Genomic DNA, 16331 nt, shown 5'->3' on the forward strand with positions numbered 1-16331 from the left:
TTAACACCTTTCTATACTGAGTACAGTTGAGGAAGAGAGATGAACGCTGACTCTTGTAGTGATTCTGGTCAGGAGCCATGTGCCAATCCAGCATGAAATGTGTTTGAATTTTACTGGATTATAACAAGGGAGAGTGTATAGCTGTTTGTGTCAAGGTGGCTATATTGCACAACTCCAGAGACACATTCACCTGTGAACAGCGGCCTCAGGTTGTGCACTTCTGAGATGCTCATTTACACCTGCAGGGGCCTCTTCTGCTTTGAACATCTGACTTTTCTCAATGCAAGAAGCCTGTCAGCAATGACATTTGCTATATAAATTTGCATTCATAGTTTATTATTTTTGATTAATACAAAATAAATCCTTTCTCAAAAATTGCTAATCAGTAAATGGCAAAACGAGAACAAAACCAGCATCCCCAGTTAAATCTTTGAGATGCGTGACCACATTCTTTGGATTCAAACTATGCTCATCCAAGGCCATCAGCCAGGGATCTTGTTTTCACAAACTTTTATAGTCATTCTGCCATAAATATTAAACCATTCCAAGGTTATCATTATAGGCATCCAAGAGAGAAAAAGTCTCTGAGAAAGAATTCGTTACAGGAACTGTTCTCTTATATCAACATCCCTTCCTGGGGAGTGATGGCACTTTGGAATGACCTAATTTAAAAATATATGTAATATTCTTTCTCTTTTCGATGTGTAACCATATTTTAAATTCCTAAACATTCCTAGAGTGCTCTGTGAGATCAAGTTATTCTTTGAGGAAAGGGACCATATATTTCTTTTAGTATCCTTAGTAACTCCCAGAGGACTTAGCCAATTGTAGAAGCTTAATGAATGTTTACTGACTGAAAGAAGGAGGTAAATAACTTTGCAAGCTTGAGATAATGCCAGTTGATATTTCATTATTATTACTTTCACTCTCACAAAGCATGAATTTAGACTTTATATATACTTATAATACATCACAATAAATTGAATGCTTATACTGTGCTAGATGCTGGTACAGAAGCATTGAATACACTTCTTGTCTCAGCTTGCAGTCTAATGGTAACGGCTGATAAATAAAACCAAAGTCGCATCAACTATTGGGTTACAGGTGTTCCCTGGAAGCTCTGAGCACACAGGAGGGGGATTGCATGCAGAAGTGGTATTGAAGTTGTAGGTTCTCTGAGGGAGGGAGGCCAGGGACAGGTGAGCACAGGCCCAGGAACCAAAATTCTGTTTGGCTCAGCAGTTAGAGAATCAACCCATGGACCAAAGGGTCATGGGTTTTATTCCTGATCAAGGACACGTACCTGGGTCACATACAGCCCTGGTCAGGGTTGTATGGGAGGCAACCAATCCATGTGTCTCTCTCACATCAATGTTTCTCTCTCCCTCACTCCCTTCTACTGTATCTAAAAGTCAGTGGGAAAAAAAAAATCCTTAGGTGAGGATTAACAACAACAAAAATTTATGTTCATATAAAATGACAATTTGTGTAAAAGAGTTTTGTTAGGAAGGCATTATGGCATAAAATTGCTTCCCAAAACTCTTTGATAATAAAAATTACCTGGACACTTGTTCTATAGGATTATTAGTCATTTCCCTAGGAATTCTGACTTATCAGGTATTAATTGGGGCCCAAGTATTTGTCTTTCTTTTTTTAATGTACACTCCATGAGATTCTTGTCACCAAGGTGATGAGACCATTGTCAACCATGTTTGCACTGAACAAAGAATTACATTGATCTGAGTCTCAGTTTTCTTCTTTGTAAAATGATAAAAATAAAAACACCCACCTCACAGAGTCTGCTCATTTTACTTGATTCTCTGTGACAATGGATATTGATGATCATTTTCTCATCCTTGAAACTGTCTCTTATTCCCTTGCTTTCTAAGTTAGCACACATTCCCAGCCTCTCCCCACTGCTTTGGCCCTTCTTTCCAGGCTCATTCACAGGGGCTCCTTCTTCTCTTCCTGCCAGCTTCTTTCCTGGGGTTCTTCAGGTTCTACTTTCACACCCCTTTCTGGTTCTGTACTCTCTGTGGGTGATCTCGTAAGCTCCTGTCATTCACTTGCCATCTACATGCAATGAGTTGTAAATCTGTATCTTCAACCAGTCCCCTCTTTGAACTCCATTCTCAGATCCCCAAGTGCCAACTGAAAATGACCTCACTCTTGCATGTCCCCAAAGCACCTTCAACTGAATATCTCTAAGGCTAAGCTCATTACCTCTATCTGTATCAGTCCCCTTTTCAATTACTCTAAAATATTCCCAGCTCTGCTGTAATCCTTTCCCCTTCTAATTTGTCTTCTGTCATGCAGTCATAATAATCTTTTCAGATTATAAGTATGATCATGTTAATCTTCTACTTGAAAACTTTCAACAGGTCTCTATCATCCTCCCAATAACACAATCTAACACTCATGATCTAGTCCTAGACCACTTCACCATTTCCTTTCCTAGACACCCAAGCTGCCTGGTACATTTCAAAGATCTTTAAATGCACTCAGATCACACTGCTCTCACAGTAAACCACTTGCTGCTCTGAAGATGTCCACTCCATGCTCTCTCTTGCTTGTAAGGCCTTCGACTACAATTCCTCTGCCCAGTGATGTCCTATTTGACCTCAGGTCCTCTGGGCAGCTTTCCCCATACTGGGTTAGATAATCAGCTGTGTGCACCCACACAACTCAGCTCACCCCAGAAGGGCTCTTCCTCTATCATGTTGTCATAGGCTGTTTATGTAGTTCTTACTTGCCTGACCCCATGTGTTTCTTGAGGGCAACAATCCACATAGAATGTTGCCTTGAACCTCATTTGGACTTAATAAAATGTATTATCTTTACTTCTCTGTACCAGTCAAAAATTTTGTTGTACTATTTTGTTTTGTTTTTAATATTTTTTTCTTTATTGATTTTAGAGAAAGAGGAGGGGAGAGAAAGATAGAAACATCGATGAGAGAGAACATCGATTGGCCGTCTCCTGCATGCTCCCCACTGGTGATCAAGCCAACAACCTGGGCATGTGCCCTGACTGGGAATCAAACCAGTGACCTCTTGGTGCATGGGTTGATGCTCAACCACTGAGCCACACCGGCCGGGCTGTTGTACTGTTTTTATACATAATAAAAAGTTAACAAAAAGACTTTTTATCATAATACCCTTAATAAATTTGCTTTTTAACATTGTACTTGCTGATAACTGAGGAGGAGGAGTCACCTGGCTAGTCAGAATATTTTGTTGAAATGTAATATCTACTATGTTGGTGAACGCTTTATATTTTACAGGGTACTTCTGCATACAGTATCTCTTTCATCCTCGATTAACTCTGTAAGGCAGCTATTACTATCTTCATATTTCAGCACTTCAAGGAACTCTGAGAAGTTTCTTGCTCTGGACAGTGTCAAGTAGTTAAATAGACGAGTAAGAAATGTAGTACATTACAAACTGCAGACTTAGGTACTGTCCTGGAGTCTCCACATTTCTTGTCTAAATTTGTAAGCCAAGCAGGAATCATATCTCATAGCCCATAGTACCTAGCACTTGGTACATGTTCAATTTTGTCAATTGACTGCATGAGGTTATTTTTTTTTTTTCTAATCTTCCTTCAAGGATATTTTTACATTTATCTTCAGACAGAGTGGGAGGGGGAGAGAGAGAGAGAGAGAGAAACATCGATGTGATAGAGCCAAATCGACTGGTTGCCTCCCACACAACCCCCACCAGGGCCGGGGACAAATGGCAACCAAGGTACGTGCCCTTGACCGGAATCAAACCCATGATTCATTGTTCTGTGGGTTGATGCTCTACTGCTCAGCCAAACCTGGCAGGGCTGCATGAGGTTATTTTTACCTGGTAATATTAAATATCCCTAGGATATTATTTTAACAATATTTAGATATTATTTTGATAATACCCAGAATAAATTTCTATAGCTGAATAAGATGGTAGTGCTTCTACAAATGAGTGCACATCTCACCTGATCAATAAATACTCACATCCTAAAATCAAGTTGAAGTCACTGCCGTCTCTCTTTTTTTTTAAAAAAAAATTGTTTTTATTTATTGATTTTTAGAGAGAGTGAAGAAGTGGGGGAGAGAAAGGGGAGGAGTGAGAGACAGACATCAATTTATTGTTGCACTTATTTATGCATTCGTTGGTTAATTCTTGTATGTGCCCTGACTGAGGATCATATCCACAACCTTAGTGTATTGGAAAAACACTCTAACCAAATGAGCTACCCAGCCAGGGCCTTGTCTTCCCTCTTTGCAGCTGCCCTCACTTCAGATTCTCTCTCAGTAGTGACTCCAGCTCCCAAGCCAGAAAACTGGGAAGCATTCCTTACACTTTCTCCCTTACCTACCACCACCACCACCTCCAAGCCAATCAATCATCAAATCTAGCTAATTTTAATTCCCATCTCAAATCCATGAGTCCTCCTTACCTCTGCTCCACTATCCAAGTGTAGACGCTTGTCATTGTTCTCCTGGGCAATTATAGTGCATGTGAGCTGGTCTCCTTTTCTCTGGTCTAACCTCATGGATGCACCTCTGTTCTTCAGTTACATGTATTTAAATAAAATGCTAATTTTTTTCTTAAGGTTTCCCTGTGGGTCACTATTTTCTACACAATGGGGGCCATCACATGGTTTTAGAAGGGTCCATCACAATGTGGCTCCCAGCTGCATCTGCAGCTTCATACTGCTGTAAGTCACTCCTTCCAACTCCAGAACTCCCAAGTGTTTGTGGTCACCCATTCCCACCAGGCTCCTTTATGCTTTCCTGCCTTTGCTCACACATCCTTTTCCTTGAATGCACTTCTCACCTTTCTTGGTCTGGCTAACTCATTGCACCCTTCAAGGCTCAGCTCAGCATCATTCTTTCCAGGAAATGCTTCCTGAAGCTCCGGATTGGGCCAAGGACCCTTTCTGGGTATTCTCACAGGAACCTATTTGCATCTATAGTTTATTACTGCTACGTTATACTGACATAATCTGATTATATATCTGTCTACCATACAAGACACATATCTTAGCACCTAGGGCAATGCCTTCACATGCTTGGAACCCAATAAACTTCTGATGAACTGAGCAGAACAGAATAAATCAAATTACCATGTTTTGTGGATGTTATACCATGTTATGTATTTTTGTCCCCATTTCTGATTTTATGTTTTCAGGTGTCTGTGTTCAACTATGTATTTTTGATTTCTTGGGCTTTTGCTCTACCATACACCAAGCTACGCCGTCTGGCTTCAAGTGTCTGCACTGTCTGGACATGTGTGATCATCGTCTGCAAAATGTTGTACCAGCTGCAAACCATTGAGCCTAAGAAATTTTCTGTAAACTGTTCCTTGGTGAGACTCAAAGATGGGGGAATATTTTAGACTGAGCTTTAGGGAAGTCAGATGGATATTGGGGAATCTATACCCCAAGCACTTTCTGTTGACCTCTAAGTCACCTTAGCAGGTTGGATATGTTGCCAGACCCAAGTCTCTATTTCTGATGAGATTTCCCCTTTAAAATGGTCTTTCCCTCCCATTTCCCTTATGTTCTTATGCTCAAAGTTAAAGAATAACCTGATATCATAACCTGTGGAGCCATCTTTTTTTACTTTCTTTTCTCTTTTTTCAGCCAAATGAAAATCAAACAGATATTCCCTTCCTCCAGTTGAACAAGTCTCTACTCTACAACAGTTCTATTGACCCAACAGAGTGGGTGGGCCTGAGGAAGTCTTCACCTTTGCTTGTCTACCTGAGGGTAAAGGCTTTGTCATGCTGAGTTGGTGCCTCTGCACAGTTATTTCTAGAATCCTTTCCCTTGAAACCCCTAACACATCTGACAGCAACCTTATCTTATTTGGCATTTAGACTCACCTTTGAGACAAATGACTAAATATTAAAATAAGTATTGTGTTGTGCTGAAAAGGAATTTACCAAGTAGTTTGTGATTAATTGAATAAAATGTGACAGGTATAGTTACTGGAACATTATAGAACCACTAATGGATTGAGGAAGATTGATTATGTCAGACATTAAAAGATGTTCAAAATCTATTAAGTTAAAAAAATGTTAGAATACTGTACATAGTATAATCTTTTTTGATACAGAGAAAAAATGAGTAAAATATAACAAAAGGTCAGCAATGATTATTTCTGAGAAGTAGGTGTAGCATTACAAGAATTTTTGCTATTTAAAATCTATTTCTCTACAATTTTTAATAAAGGGAATATATTACATTTAAAGGTACTAAAATAAAGAACATATTTTTGAAAAAGGAACTTTGCAAGCAGTTGTAAGAAATATAATGAAAGTAATATACTTCAGATTTTTTATATTTTACTTTAATGACTAATTTTAGTAATATTATGCTGACAAGGAAATTAAAAATGAAACATTTATATTCAAAACCTAGAATTTTAAAATGTACCAAACAACTTGTTTTCCTTTGACTCTGGCAGATCTCATACAGCAGACCATATGGCAGATATCATTTGTAAAGTTTATCAATGATATCAACCGTATCTGTCATGTAATATACAAATGATATCTACCATAGAGAGCTGTTACTTGAATAAAGCAAACTGATATTTGAAAAGAGTGATGAGAATACTATCTGGCATGTATGGTTCCATAAATGTTAACTATTTTTTTATTATTATTATCATCATTATTATTATCATTACTATTTTATCATCATGTTTTTCAATACTCCTCTCTCTAGTCAGATTTCAGAAGTGTTCAGAAATGTCCCCTCTAATGTTTATTCCACTTCTGCTGCTTAGTCTGTGTCCCAGCACATCCTTGTAGAACACTGTAGATGTGTTTTTGCACTTCTACTTGCCAATAAGGTTGGACTACCCTCCAAAGGTATCTGGACACTGCTTCCTGGTACACGGGTGTGTATTTTTTCTGGAACAGGTTCTTGTCTAGAGATTCTAGATCCTATTATCACGCAAATTTACCTGATTTGCATCATGCAGATAACTCCACTTTGTTACCAGGAAACAGAAAAAATAAACATTGAATTCAAGACTGTATTTTATAGAGGTGGGATTTTATAAAGCATTTTCTATTCAACATCAAGAATGGAATCAAATGATTTATTATGAAGATTGCTTAAAATTACCAAGTCATAAAGCATTTGGCTTCACACAGCTGTGTTTTCTTGCTTTGTAGAATAATCTGCTGATGCTGGCCATTCTAGCCTTTGAGGTTACAGTTTACCGCCATCAGGAATACTATCGGGGGCGAAACAACCTCACAGCTCCTGTATCTAAAACCATCTTTCATGACATTACAAGACACCATCTAGATGATGGACTTATAAATTGTGCCAAATATTTCATAAATTATTTCTTCTACAAGTTTGGTCTGGAGGTGAGTTTTCTTGCTGTTGCATTTTCTTCCTATTTTCTGTGAAAATTCCAATAGCTGCTTTCAGCGAGTTGGCCACTGCAGTTTCATCCTGCATGTTCAGGCCATGATTACTGATCCTCAGGATTAGCAGGAGATTCTGCTGAAGGGTTTACCTGGCCTGGTTGAAGGTTTTCCAAGACCAAGTGCCAATGAGCCCTTTGCAGCAGTGAACTCAGCCTCTCTGGGTCTCTGAAGTCTTACAGATCATGAATACCTATCACTTGTTTTAACTGGTTCCTTGTAAACAGAAAATATTATAATTTTTTTTCTATTTTGTGCATTCTGAAAATGTAACCTTAGCCAAAATGAATTGTTTTGACCTGAAATGGTTGTGGTACTGCCTGCTCCTTAATGGAATGAATTTGAAATAGTAATTTTCATAAAGAAATCATAGCTGTAGTTCTCTTCATGCTTTGAAGTAGTTTTTGTTAATAGTAATGTAGTCAGTTTCTCCCTCAGAAGTAATTTTTACAGTATTATTTCTTCCAGATACACAAAAAGACAAGACCTGGTGAACATGTGCAGAGATACCTACCTCAGGAAGACAGGTCTCTGCCTGTGCAAAGGGCTGATAGCTGACACCACTTTCCTTTCCTGTAAACTCATTTTTGTGCCTCTTTTCATCCTTACACAGACCTGTTTCCTAATGGCAGTTAATGTAATCGGTCAGCGAATGGATTTCTATGCCATGATTCATGCCTGCTGGCTGATCGCTGTCTTATATCGACGCAGAAGAAAAGCCATCGCAGAGATCTGGCCCAAGTACTGCTGCTTCCTGGCATGCATCATCACGTTCCAGTATTTCATTTGCATAGGCATCCCCCCAGCACCCTGCAGAGGTGCGTGTGTCTCCCCAGGAGCAGCTGCTCTTATGATCCATCCTTACATTATGCACAGGGGACAGCAAAGAAGCATATTGATTTTGTTCCTCACCACCTCTCTCCCTGCAGATTACCCATGGAGATTCAAGGGTGCCAACTTCAATGACAATATCATAAAGTGGCTGTACTTCCCAGACTTCATTGTGCGACCTAACTCTGTGTTTCTCATCTGTAAGTGTTGCAGCCTTGGGGCCACAGAGCACTAGTATTTGGTTTTATATTTATTAATCCATCTCATGCATTATGCATTAGTGCCTTTGCTTCTTCTACTGCACTTTATAATCATGTAAAAGGTTTGTCTCAATGCATTAATATCACAGGTCGTTAATGGCCTCTACTTGCCCCATTACATTTGCAAAATTAATAAATAAACATTGAAATACCATATTCACTTTTATAATTGCACCTCCCAACACACACACACACGCCCCCTGCCCCCCAACACACACCTCTGCAAACCCTCCCTCTAGAAGGTAGACTGGAGAGAGAGGCCATGTATTTTTGTGAAGCTGTTTTTTCTGGCTGCCACCACAGACCAAATCTGAAGATAAGATAGTGCTAGCCAGGAATATCCTACTCAGATTACCCATGCTCCTGAGCAGGTCCCCAGTCCTAAGCCATTTCAAGGGCAGCCTGATAATTCAAAGGTCAAGATTATCCTCTCCCACCTAAAACAATAGGGAACGCTGGGTGCTGTGGAAAACCAAAAAGCTACTTTGATGCCTAAACACATTCAGATTTAATTTTTGTTGTTGTTGTTAATCCTCACCCAAGGATATTTTTTTATTGATTTTTAGATAGAATGGGAGGAAGGAAGGGAGGAGAAAGAGAGAGAGAGACATTGATGTGAGAAAGACACATCAGTTGATTGCCTCCTGCACAACCCTGACAGGGGCTAGGGATCGAACCTGCAATCCTTCCATCTTTGGTCTGATGCTTTAACCGCTAAGCCAAACTGGGCAGGTCCAGATTTAATTTGAAGAACAACAAAGCAACCTGGGCTGGAGGCTGCCAGCCTGCCTGGAGTTCTGGGCTGCTGGCCACAAGAACAGCTGACACAGACTTCTCTTCCACTCTCACAAATCAGCCCGTAATTGTCACCTGTTGTCACCAAGCCTTCACTACAGTGTGTGCTCTGGAAGAGTCTTTGGTCACAAAAGCTAAGGGGAGTGGAGATAACAAAGAAAAACAAAAATGTCTTCTACCACATATAAAAAGATAAAGATAGGAAAAGGGCTCAAATGGCCTCCTCAAAACTGGTGGAAAATAAATGCAAATAAAGAGAGTTTTGAAGGCCAATAATTGGCACCTGATACTTTCACTTACCCCCATGCAGACAGAATCCAGGGGCTCTCCCACTTTGTCCCTCTTGCAACCCCCATGGTAGGGAAGGTGGGAACTTGGCCCCAACATTGCAATCCAGGAAGAATTTTCGGAACATAACTCCCTTGGGAGTTAAGAAGCAGCTCCTGCTGTATGGGGACTTTCCTATAGGTATAAACCCAGGTTTAGTGATCTTACCTCTGTCTTGCCAGATGACTTCATGCTGCTTCTGTGTGCCTCCTTACAACGGCAGATTTTCGAGGATGAAAATAAAGCTGCCGTGCGAATCATGGCAGGGGACAATGTCGAGATTTGCATGAACCTTGATGCAGCCTCCTTCAGCCAACATAACCCTGTCCCAGATTTCATTCACTGCAGGTAATGACAGCTGCACAGTTTCAAAGTCACTTTGGTGCCTGCCTTTCACTTAGAATATATACCTCTACTTCCAATTCTCTCTGCCATTATTAGGACACTGACAGGTGATTGTACCCATAAAACTAATAAATGTGAGACCAGGTGGTTCAGTAATCTAGAAACTGACCCTGCGAATTACAGATCTACTTTTGTTTCTGTCAGCATTAACCACACTTTTTTGCTTCAGTTTTTGTCATTTTATTCATACACAAACTGTCATATACCCATAATATTTCTTCCTGGTTTTCTAGCAGGGATGCCTCCTCTTTACCCCTGGTCCTTCCTCCTCATCCTGTGCCCCTTGTCCTGGTCCCTTCTTCCTCCTCATCCCCCATATTCAGTGAGTCCCGAGGACGACTAGTCATCACAGCCGCCCTGTGCTGGCACCGGCCCCTTTGCAGCACCTTCTCTGCCCTCCTCAGTCTGGTGACCACTGAGCTTGGCAGCCTCATCATCCCTTCTACAGAGTTTGTGTTTAAACCAAACTAAATTTCTTGCTGTGCATTTCTTCTGCATTCTCTGGGTTCCCAGGTCCTCATAGTTTTTGTAACCTGACACCGCCCCACGGAGAGCACTCAGGTCTGCCTCCCTAAAGAGCTTCTTCATCCTGTAAAGCCTTTCAGACTCAAATCAGCCATCAGTGTGGGAGTCTGACAAATTGGTTGATTTTTAATGCCTCCTTTAAACACATACACACATTTATTAATCAAAGAAGTGACCCATAATTGGCTCTTCTTTGCTTTCCCCAAACCTGGGAAGAGAAAAAAACAAAGCAAAACCTCTAAAACAAAGAAGCTCTAATTATGCAAATGCAGATGGGATGTGGCCTATAATGATTACTTCTGTCAGGTGTCAGCCACTGGGCTAGGAAAGCTCCAAGCAACTACTATTTATTGCAACATGACTGAGATCTGAATGCTGCCTCACCTTCCATGAGGAAGGTCAGAGAGGGAAAATGGCTTCCTAAAAAGGAACTTGACTTCACCAGGGAGCAACAAAGACAGAGTTTTGGACAGAGCACACAAATGCCATGTGGCTATATTTGCCTGTAACTGTCCAATTTTCCCAACACCATTTATTAAAGAGGCTGTCTTTACTTCATTGTATGCTCTTGCCACCTTTGTCAAATATTAATTGAGCATAACGTCTTGGGTCCTTTTGTGGGTTATCTATTCTGTTCCACTGGTCTATATGCCTGTTCTTGTGAAAGTACTAGGCTGTTCTGACTACGGTGGCTTTGTAATATAACCTGATATCCAGTATTGTGATCCCACCTACCTTATCCTTCTTTTTCAAGATTGCTGTGGCTATTCGGGGTCTTTTTTGGTTCCATATGAACTTTTGAAGTATTTGTTCTGGTTCTATGAAATATGTTGTTGGTATTTTGATGGGGATTGCATTGAATTTATAGATTGCTTTGGTAATATAGACATTTTAATGATGTTAAATCTTCCAATCCATAAACAAGGTCTGTGCTTCCACTTTTTTATATCTTCCTCTATTTCTTTTTTCAATGTCCTGTAGTTTTCTGTGAATAAGTCCTTTACTTCTTTGGTTAAGGTTATTTCTAGGTATCTTACTTTTTTTGCCACGATGGTAAATGGGATTTTTTTTTTAGTTTCTCTTTCTGTGAGTTCATCATTGGTGTATAAGAATGGCGTCAATTTCTTGATGTTAATTTTGTATCCTGCTACTTTGCCAAATTCATTTAAGTCTAGTAGATTTTTGATGGAGTGTTTAGGGTTTTCTATGTATAATATCATGTCATCTGTGAATAATGACTGTTTCACTTTCTCCTTTCCAATTTGGATTACTTTTATTTTTTCCTCCTGTCGGATTGCTGTGGCTAAGGCTTCCAGTACTATGTTAAATAAAAATGGCAAAAGTGGACATCCCTGTCTTGTTCCTGTTCTTAAGGGAAATACTTTTAGATTTTTCCCACTGAGTATGATTTTGGCTGTAGGTCTTTCATATATGGCCTTTATTATGTCTGGATATGATCCCTCTATCCCCACATTGCTGAGCATGTTTATCAAAAATGGTTGCTGGATTTTGTCAAATGCTTTTTCAGCATCTATTGATATGATCATGTGGTTTTTATCTTTCTTTTTGTTTATGTGCTGTATCACATTTATTGATTCGTGAATATTGTACCAGCCATGCACCCCTGGGATGAATCCCATTTGGTCATGCTGAATAATTTTTTTTAGATGAATTGCTGAATCCAATTTGACAGTATTTTCTTAAGGATTTTGGCATCCATGTTCATCAGGAATATTGACCTGTAGTTTTCTTTATTTGTAGTGTCTATTTCCGGTTTTGGAATTAAAATTATGCTGGCCTCATAAAACAAGTCTTTCTTCTTCTTGAATTTTTTTGAAATAGTTTGAAAAGAATGGGTGTTCGTTCTTTGAATGTTCGGTAAAACTCCCCCGTGAAGTCGTCCAGGCTGGGACTTTTGTTTGCTGAGAAAGTCTTGATTACATCTTCAACTTACTTTGTTGTTATTGGTCTGTTCAAGTTTTCTATGTCTCCCTGGACCAGTTCTGAGAGACTATGTGTTTCTACAAATTGGTCCATTTCACATAGATTGTTGAATTTGTTGCCATATAATTGTTCATAGTATTTGTTAACAATACTTTGTATTTCTGTGGTGTCAGTTGTTATTTCTCTTTCATTTCTGATTTTCTGTATTTGGGTTCTCTCTCTTTGTTTCTTGGTGAGTCTAGCTAAGGGCCCATCAATCTCATTTAACTTTCTTTTGAAACACCAGCTCTTTGTTTCATTGATCTTTTGAATTGTTTTTGTAAGTCTCTATGTCATTTATTTCTGCTCTGATCTCTACTATTTCTTTCCTTCTACTTGCTCTGGGGTTTTTATTTTGTTTGCATTCTAGTTCTTTAAATTGTGAGGTTAGATAGTCTATCAGAAATTTTTCTTGTTTCTTGAGGTAGGCCTGTAGTGCTATGAACTTCCCTTTCAGAACTGCTTTTGCTGCATCCCATAAATTTTGTGTTGTTTTGTGTTCATTTTCATTGTTTCCAGGAAGTTTTTAAACTCTTCTTTGATCTCCTCAGTAACCCATTTATTGTTTAATAAAATACTATTTAGCCTCCATGTGTACAAATGTCTTTGCATGTTCTTGTTGTAATTGATTTCTAGTTTTATGCCATTGTGATCTGAGAAGATGCTTGATAACATGATTTCAGTCTTCTTGAACTTGTAGAGTCTTAGTTTGTGTCCTAACGTGTAGTCTATCTTTGAGAATGTCCCATGTGCACTTGAGAAGAATGTGAATTCTGTAGATTTGGGGTGTAATTCCCTGTAGATATCTATTAAGGCTATTTGGTCTAGTGCTTCATTTAGAGTCTGTGTTTCCTTGTTAATTTTTTGTCTAGAGAATCAGTGCAGTGATGTCAGAGGGATGTTGAAGTCCCCTGCTATGATTATATTGCTGTTGATTTCTCCTTTGAAGTCCTCCAGAAGATTTTTAATATATTTTGGTGCTCCTATATTGGGTGCATACATGTTTATCAAGGTTATATCTTCCTGTTGGATAGATACTTTCAATATTATATAGTGACTTTTGTTGTCTCTAATTATGTCCTTTATTTTGAAATCTATTTTATCAGATATGAGTACTGCTACCTTAGCTTTTTTTTTTTTTTTTTTTTTTTTCTGTTTGCTAGTAAGATTTTTTTCCATCTCTTCACTTTCAACCTACGTGAGTCTTTTGTTGTGAGGTGGGTCTCTTGTAAACAACATATATATGAGTCATGCTTTCTTATCCAATCAGCTACTCTGTGTCTTTTTATGGGAGCATTCAATCCATTTACATTTAACGTGATTATTGATATGTAGTTATTTATTGGCATTTTTGTTTAATGTGATCACATTTTTCTTCTTCCTATTTCTTTTACTTCTTACAGCAGTCTTTTTAACATTTTTTGCAGTGCTGGTTTGGTGCTAATGTAGTTCCTTAGTCTTTTTTTCTCTGGGAAGCTCTTTATTTGACCTTCTATTTTGAATGATAGCCTTGCTGGATGGAGTAGTCTTGGATTCACATCCTTGTTTTTTATGACCTTGATACTTCATGCCATTCCCTTCTGGCCTGTAGAGTTTCTTGTGAGAAGTCAGCTGATCACTTTATGGGGGTTTCTTTGTAGGTAACCTGTTGCTTATTTCTTGCTGCCTTTAGGATTTTCTCTTTGCCTCTAATTTTGGCATTTTAATTACTATGTGTCTTCGTGTTGGCCTTTTTGGGTTCTTCTTACTTGGGCAGCTCCGTGCTTCTTGAACTTGAATGCCTTCTTCCTTCACCAAATTAGGAAAGTTTTTTGTCACTATTTTTGCAAATATATTCTCTAACTCTTGCTCATTTTCTTCTTCTTTGAGGAGTCCTATGATGCGAATATTATTACATTTCCAGTTGTCCTACAGTTCTCTTAAGCTGTCTTCTTGTTTTTTAATTGTTTTTCCCTTTGATTTTCTGATTCATTGATTTTTTTCTACCCTGTCTTCTAATTCACTGATTCAGTCCTCAGCTTCCTCTACTCTGCTGTTTATTCCTTCCAATGTGTTCTTTATTTCTGCTATGCCATTTTTCATTTCCACTTGATTGATTTTCAATGCTTCTATATCTTTACTCATGGTGTTGAGGTCCTTACTCATGCTGTTGAGCTTTCTCAAGATCATGACTCTGAACTCTACCTCTGATAATTTGCTTAACTGCATTTCATTTATCTCATCTTCTGTAGAGGTCTCTTGTTCTTTCGTTTGGGATTTATTTCTTCTTTTTTTTTTTAATCCTCACCCGAGGACATTTTTCCTTTTTTTTTTTTTTTTTTTTTTTTGGTAGAGTGGGAGGGAGAGAGAGGAACAGAGAGAGAGAGAGAAACATCGATGTGAAAGGAACACATTGAGTGGCTGCCACCCGCACAACCCACCAGGGCCAGGGACAAACTGCAACCGAGGTACGCGCCCTTAGCGGGAACCGAACCTGGGTCTCTCAGGACTGCAGGCCGACGCTCTAACCGCTGAGCCAAACCGGCCAGGGCAGGATTTATTTCTTTATTTCACCATTTTGGCTATGTCTGTGTGTTTTGGAGCCTGCTAAATTTTCCCTGTGGGTGTTGATGTTCTGCTGTTTGTGGCTCCCTCTACTGGGTTTGGATAAGCATGGGAGGACTCATGTTAAACACTACTGTTAAGTCTTACTTTTCTGGGTAGATTTGCAAGCCCAGGAATAGTTCAGTTACCCTCCACCGTTTTGCCTAGAGGCTATAGTTTCAGTTACTTGAAGAGCCTTGGTTACTCAGTTGAACGGAAAACTTTCTCAGGTGTTCAGAGTAAGGGGATTTCCCAAGGTGGGGCAGATGCTGTTTGTTAATTAGCCTCAATTTGCATTTCAATGGCCCACTTGGGTAGGTTTCAGTCTTCAAGGGAGGGGCCACTGCCTTTCCCCAGAGCTCTGGGAAGGAGTAAGATGACCACCATCCTGTGTTTCCGCAACTCAGCAAAAGCTCTGAGCACTGTCCAAATCCCAAGTATCCCCAAACAGTTCCAGTCCAGTCCACCCTCCTTCTACCAGAACCGAAGGTGAGTGGCTGTGGCTAATTTAGCACTCTGCCATGGTCCTCTGCACTGTGGAGTTGACTTGGGATTTTAACCCTGAAGGCGGTGCTTACAGCTAAGATTGCTGCTGTCTGTGAGCTCCCAGCCTTCCTCTTGCGCCTCTGCAATCCTACCAGGATTGATTCAGTGTTCCTGGTGTAGCTTCCATTCACTCCACCACCATTTTGGAATCCCTGAAGGTTGCTTTTATTTACATCCTCACCACCACTTGTTATTTGTTGATTTATTTACAGCCATTCTGACAGGTGTGAGGTGATATCTCATTGTGGTTTTAATTCACATTTCTCTGATGATTAGTGACATTGAGCATCTTTTCATTTGTCTGTTGGTAATCTGTACATCCTCTTTGTAGAAATATCTATTCAGGTCTTCTGCTCATTTTTAAATTGGATTGTTTGCTTTTTTTGTGTTGAGTTTGAGTTCTTTATAAATTTTGGATATTAACACCTCTATCAGATTCATTGACAAATATCAACACCCATTCAGTAGGTTGTCTTTTAGTTCTGTTGATGGTTTCTTTTATTCTGAAAAACTTTTTATTTTGAAGTAGTCCCATTTGCTTATATTTTCTTTTGTTTTCCTTTTCTGAGAAGATATATCAGAAAAAAAATGTTACTAAGAGTAATGTCAGAGTTTAATGCCCATGTAAATTTTATAGTTTCTGGT

At 39.2% G+C, this 16331-nt stretch overlaps 1 protein-coding gene across 1 annotated transcript in view; it reads left to right on the forward strand.

Moving 5' to 3' along the window:
* Nucleotides 1-16331, forward strand: part of PIEZO2 (piezo type mechanosensitive ion channel component 2) — a 586652-nt gene that overhangs the window by 486386 nt on the left and 83935 nt on the right. The window contains exons 22-27 of the mRNA XM_036245071.1: nucleotides 5173-5349; nucleotides 5627-5752; nucleotides 7171-7371; nucleotides 8045-8249; nucleotides 8361-8462; nucleotides 9827-9992. Of these exons, the coding sequence (XP_036100964.1) occupies nucleotides 5173-5349; nucleotides 5627-5752; nucleotides 7171-7371; nucleotides 8045-8249; nucleotides 8361-8462; nucleotides 9827-9992 (977 nt within the window). The remainder of the gene's footprint in view (nucleotides 1-5172; nucleotides 5350-5626; nucleotides 5753-7170; nucleotides 7372-8044; nucleotides 8250-8360; nucleotides 8463-9826; nucleotides 9993-16331) is intronic.

This window comes from Molossus molossus, unplaced genomic scaffold, assembly GCF_014108415.1.
Source record: "Molossus molossus isolate mMolMol1 unplaced genomic scaffold, mMolMol1.p scaffold_m16_p_6, whole genome shotgun sequence".
Classification (NCBI taxonomy): Eukaryota; Metazoa; Chordata; class Mammalia; order Chiroptera; family Molossidae; genus Molossus; species Molossus molossus.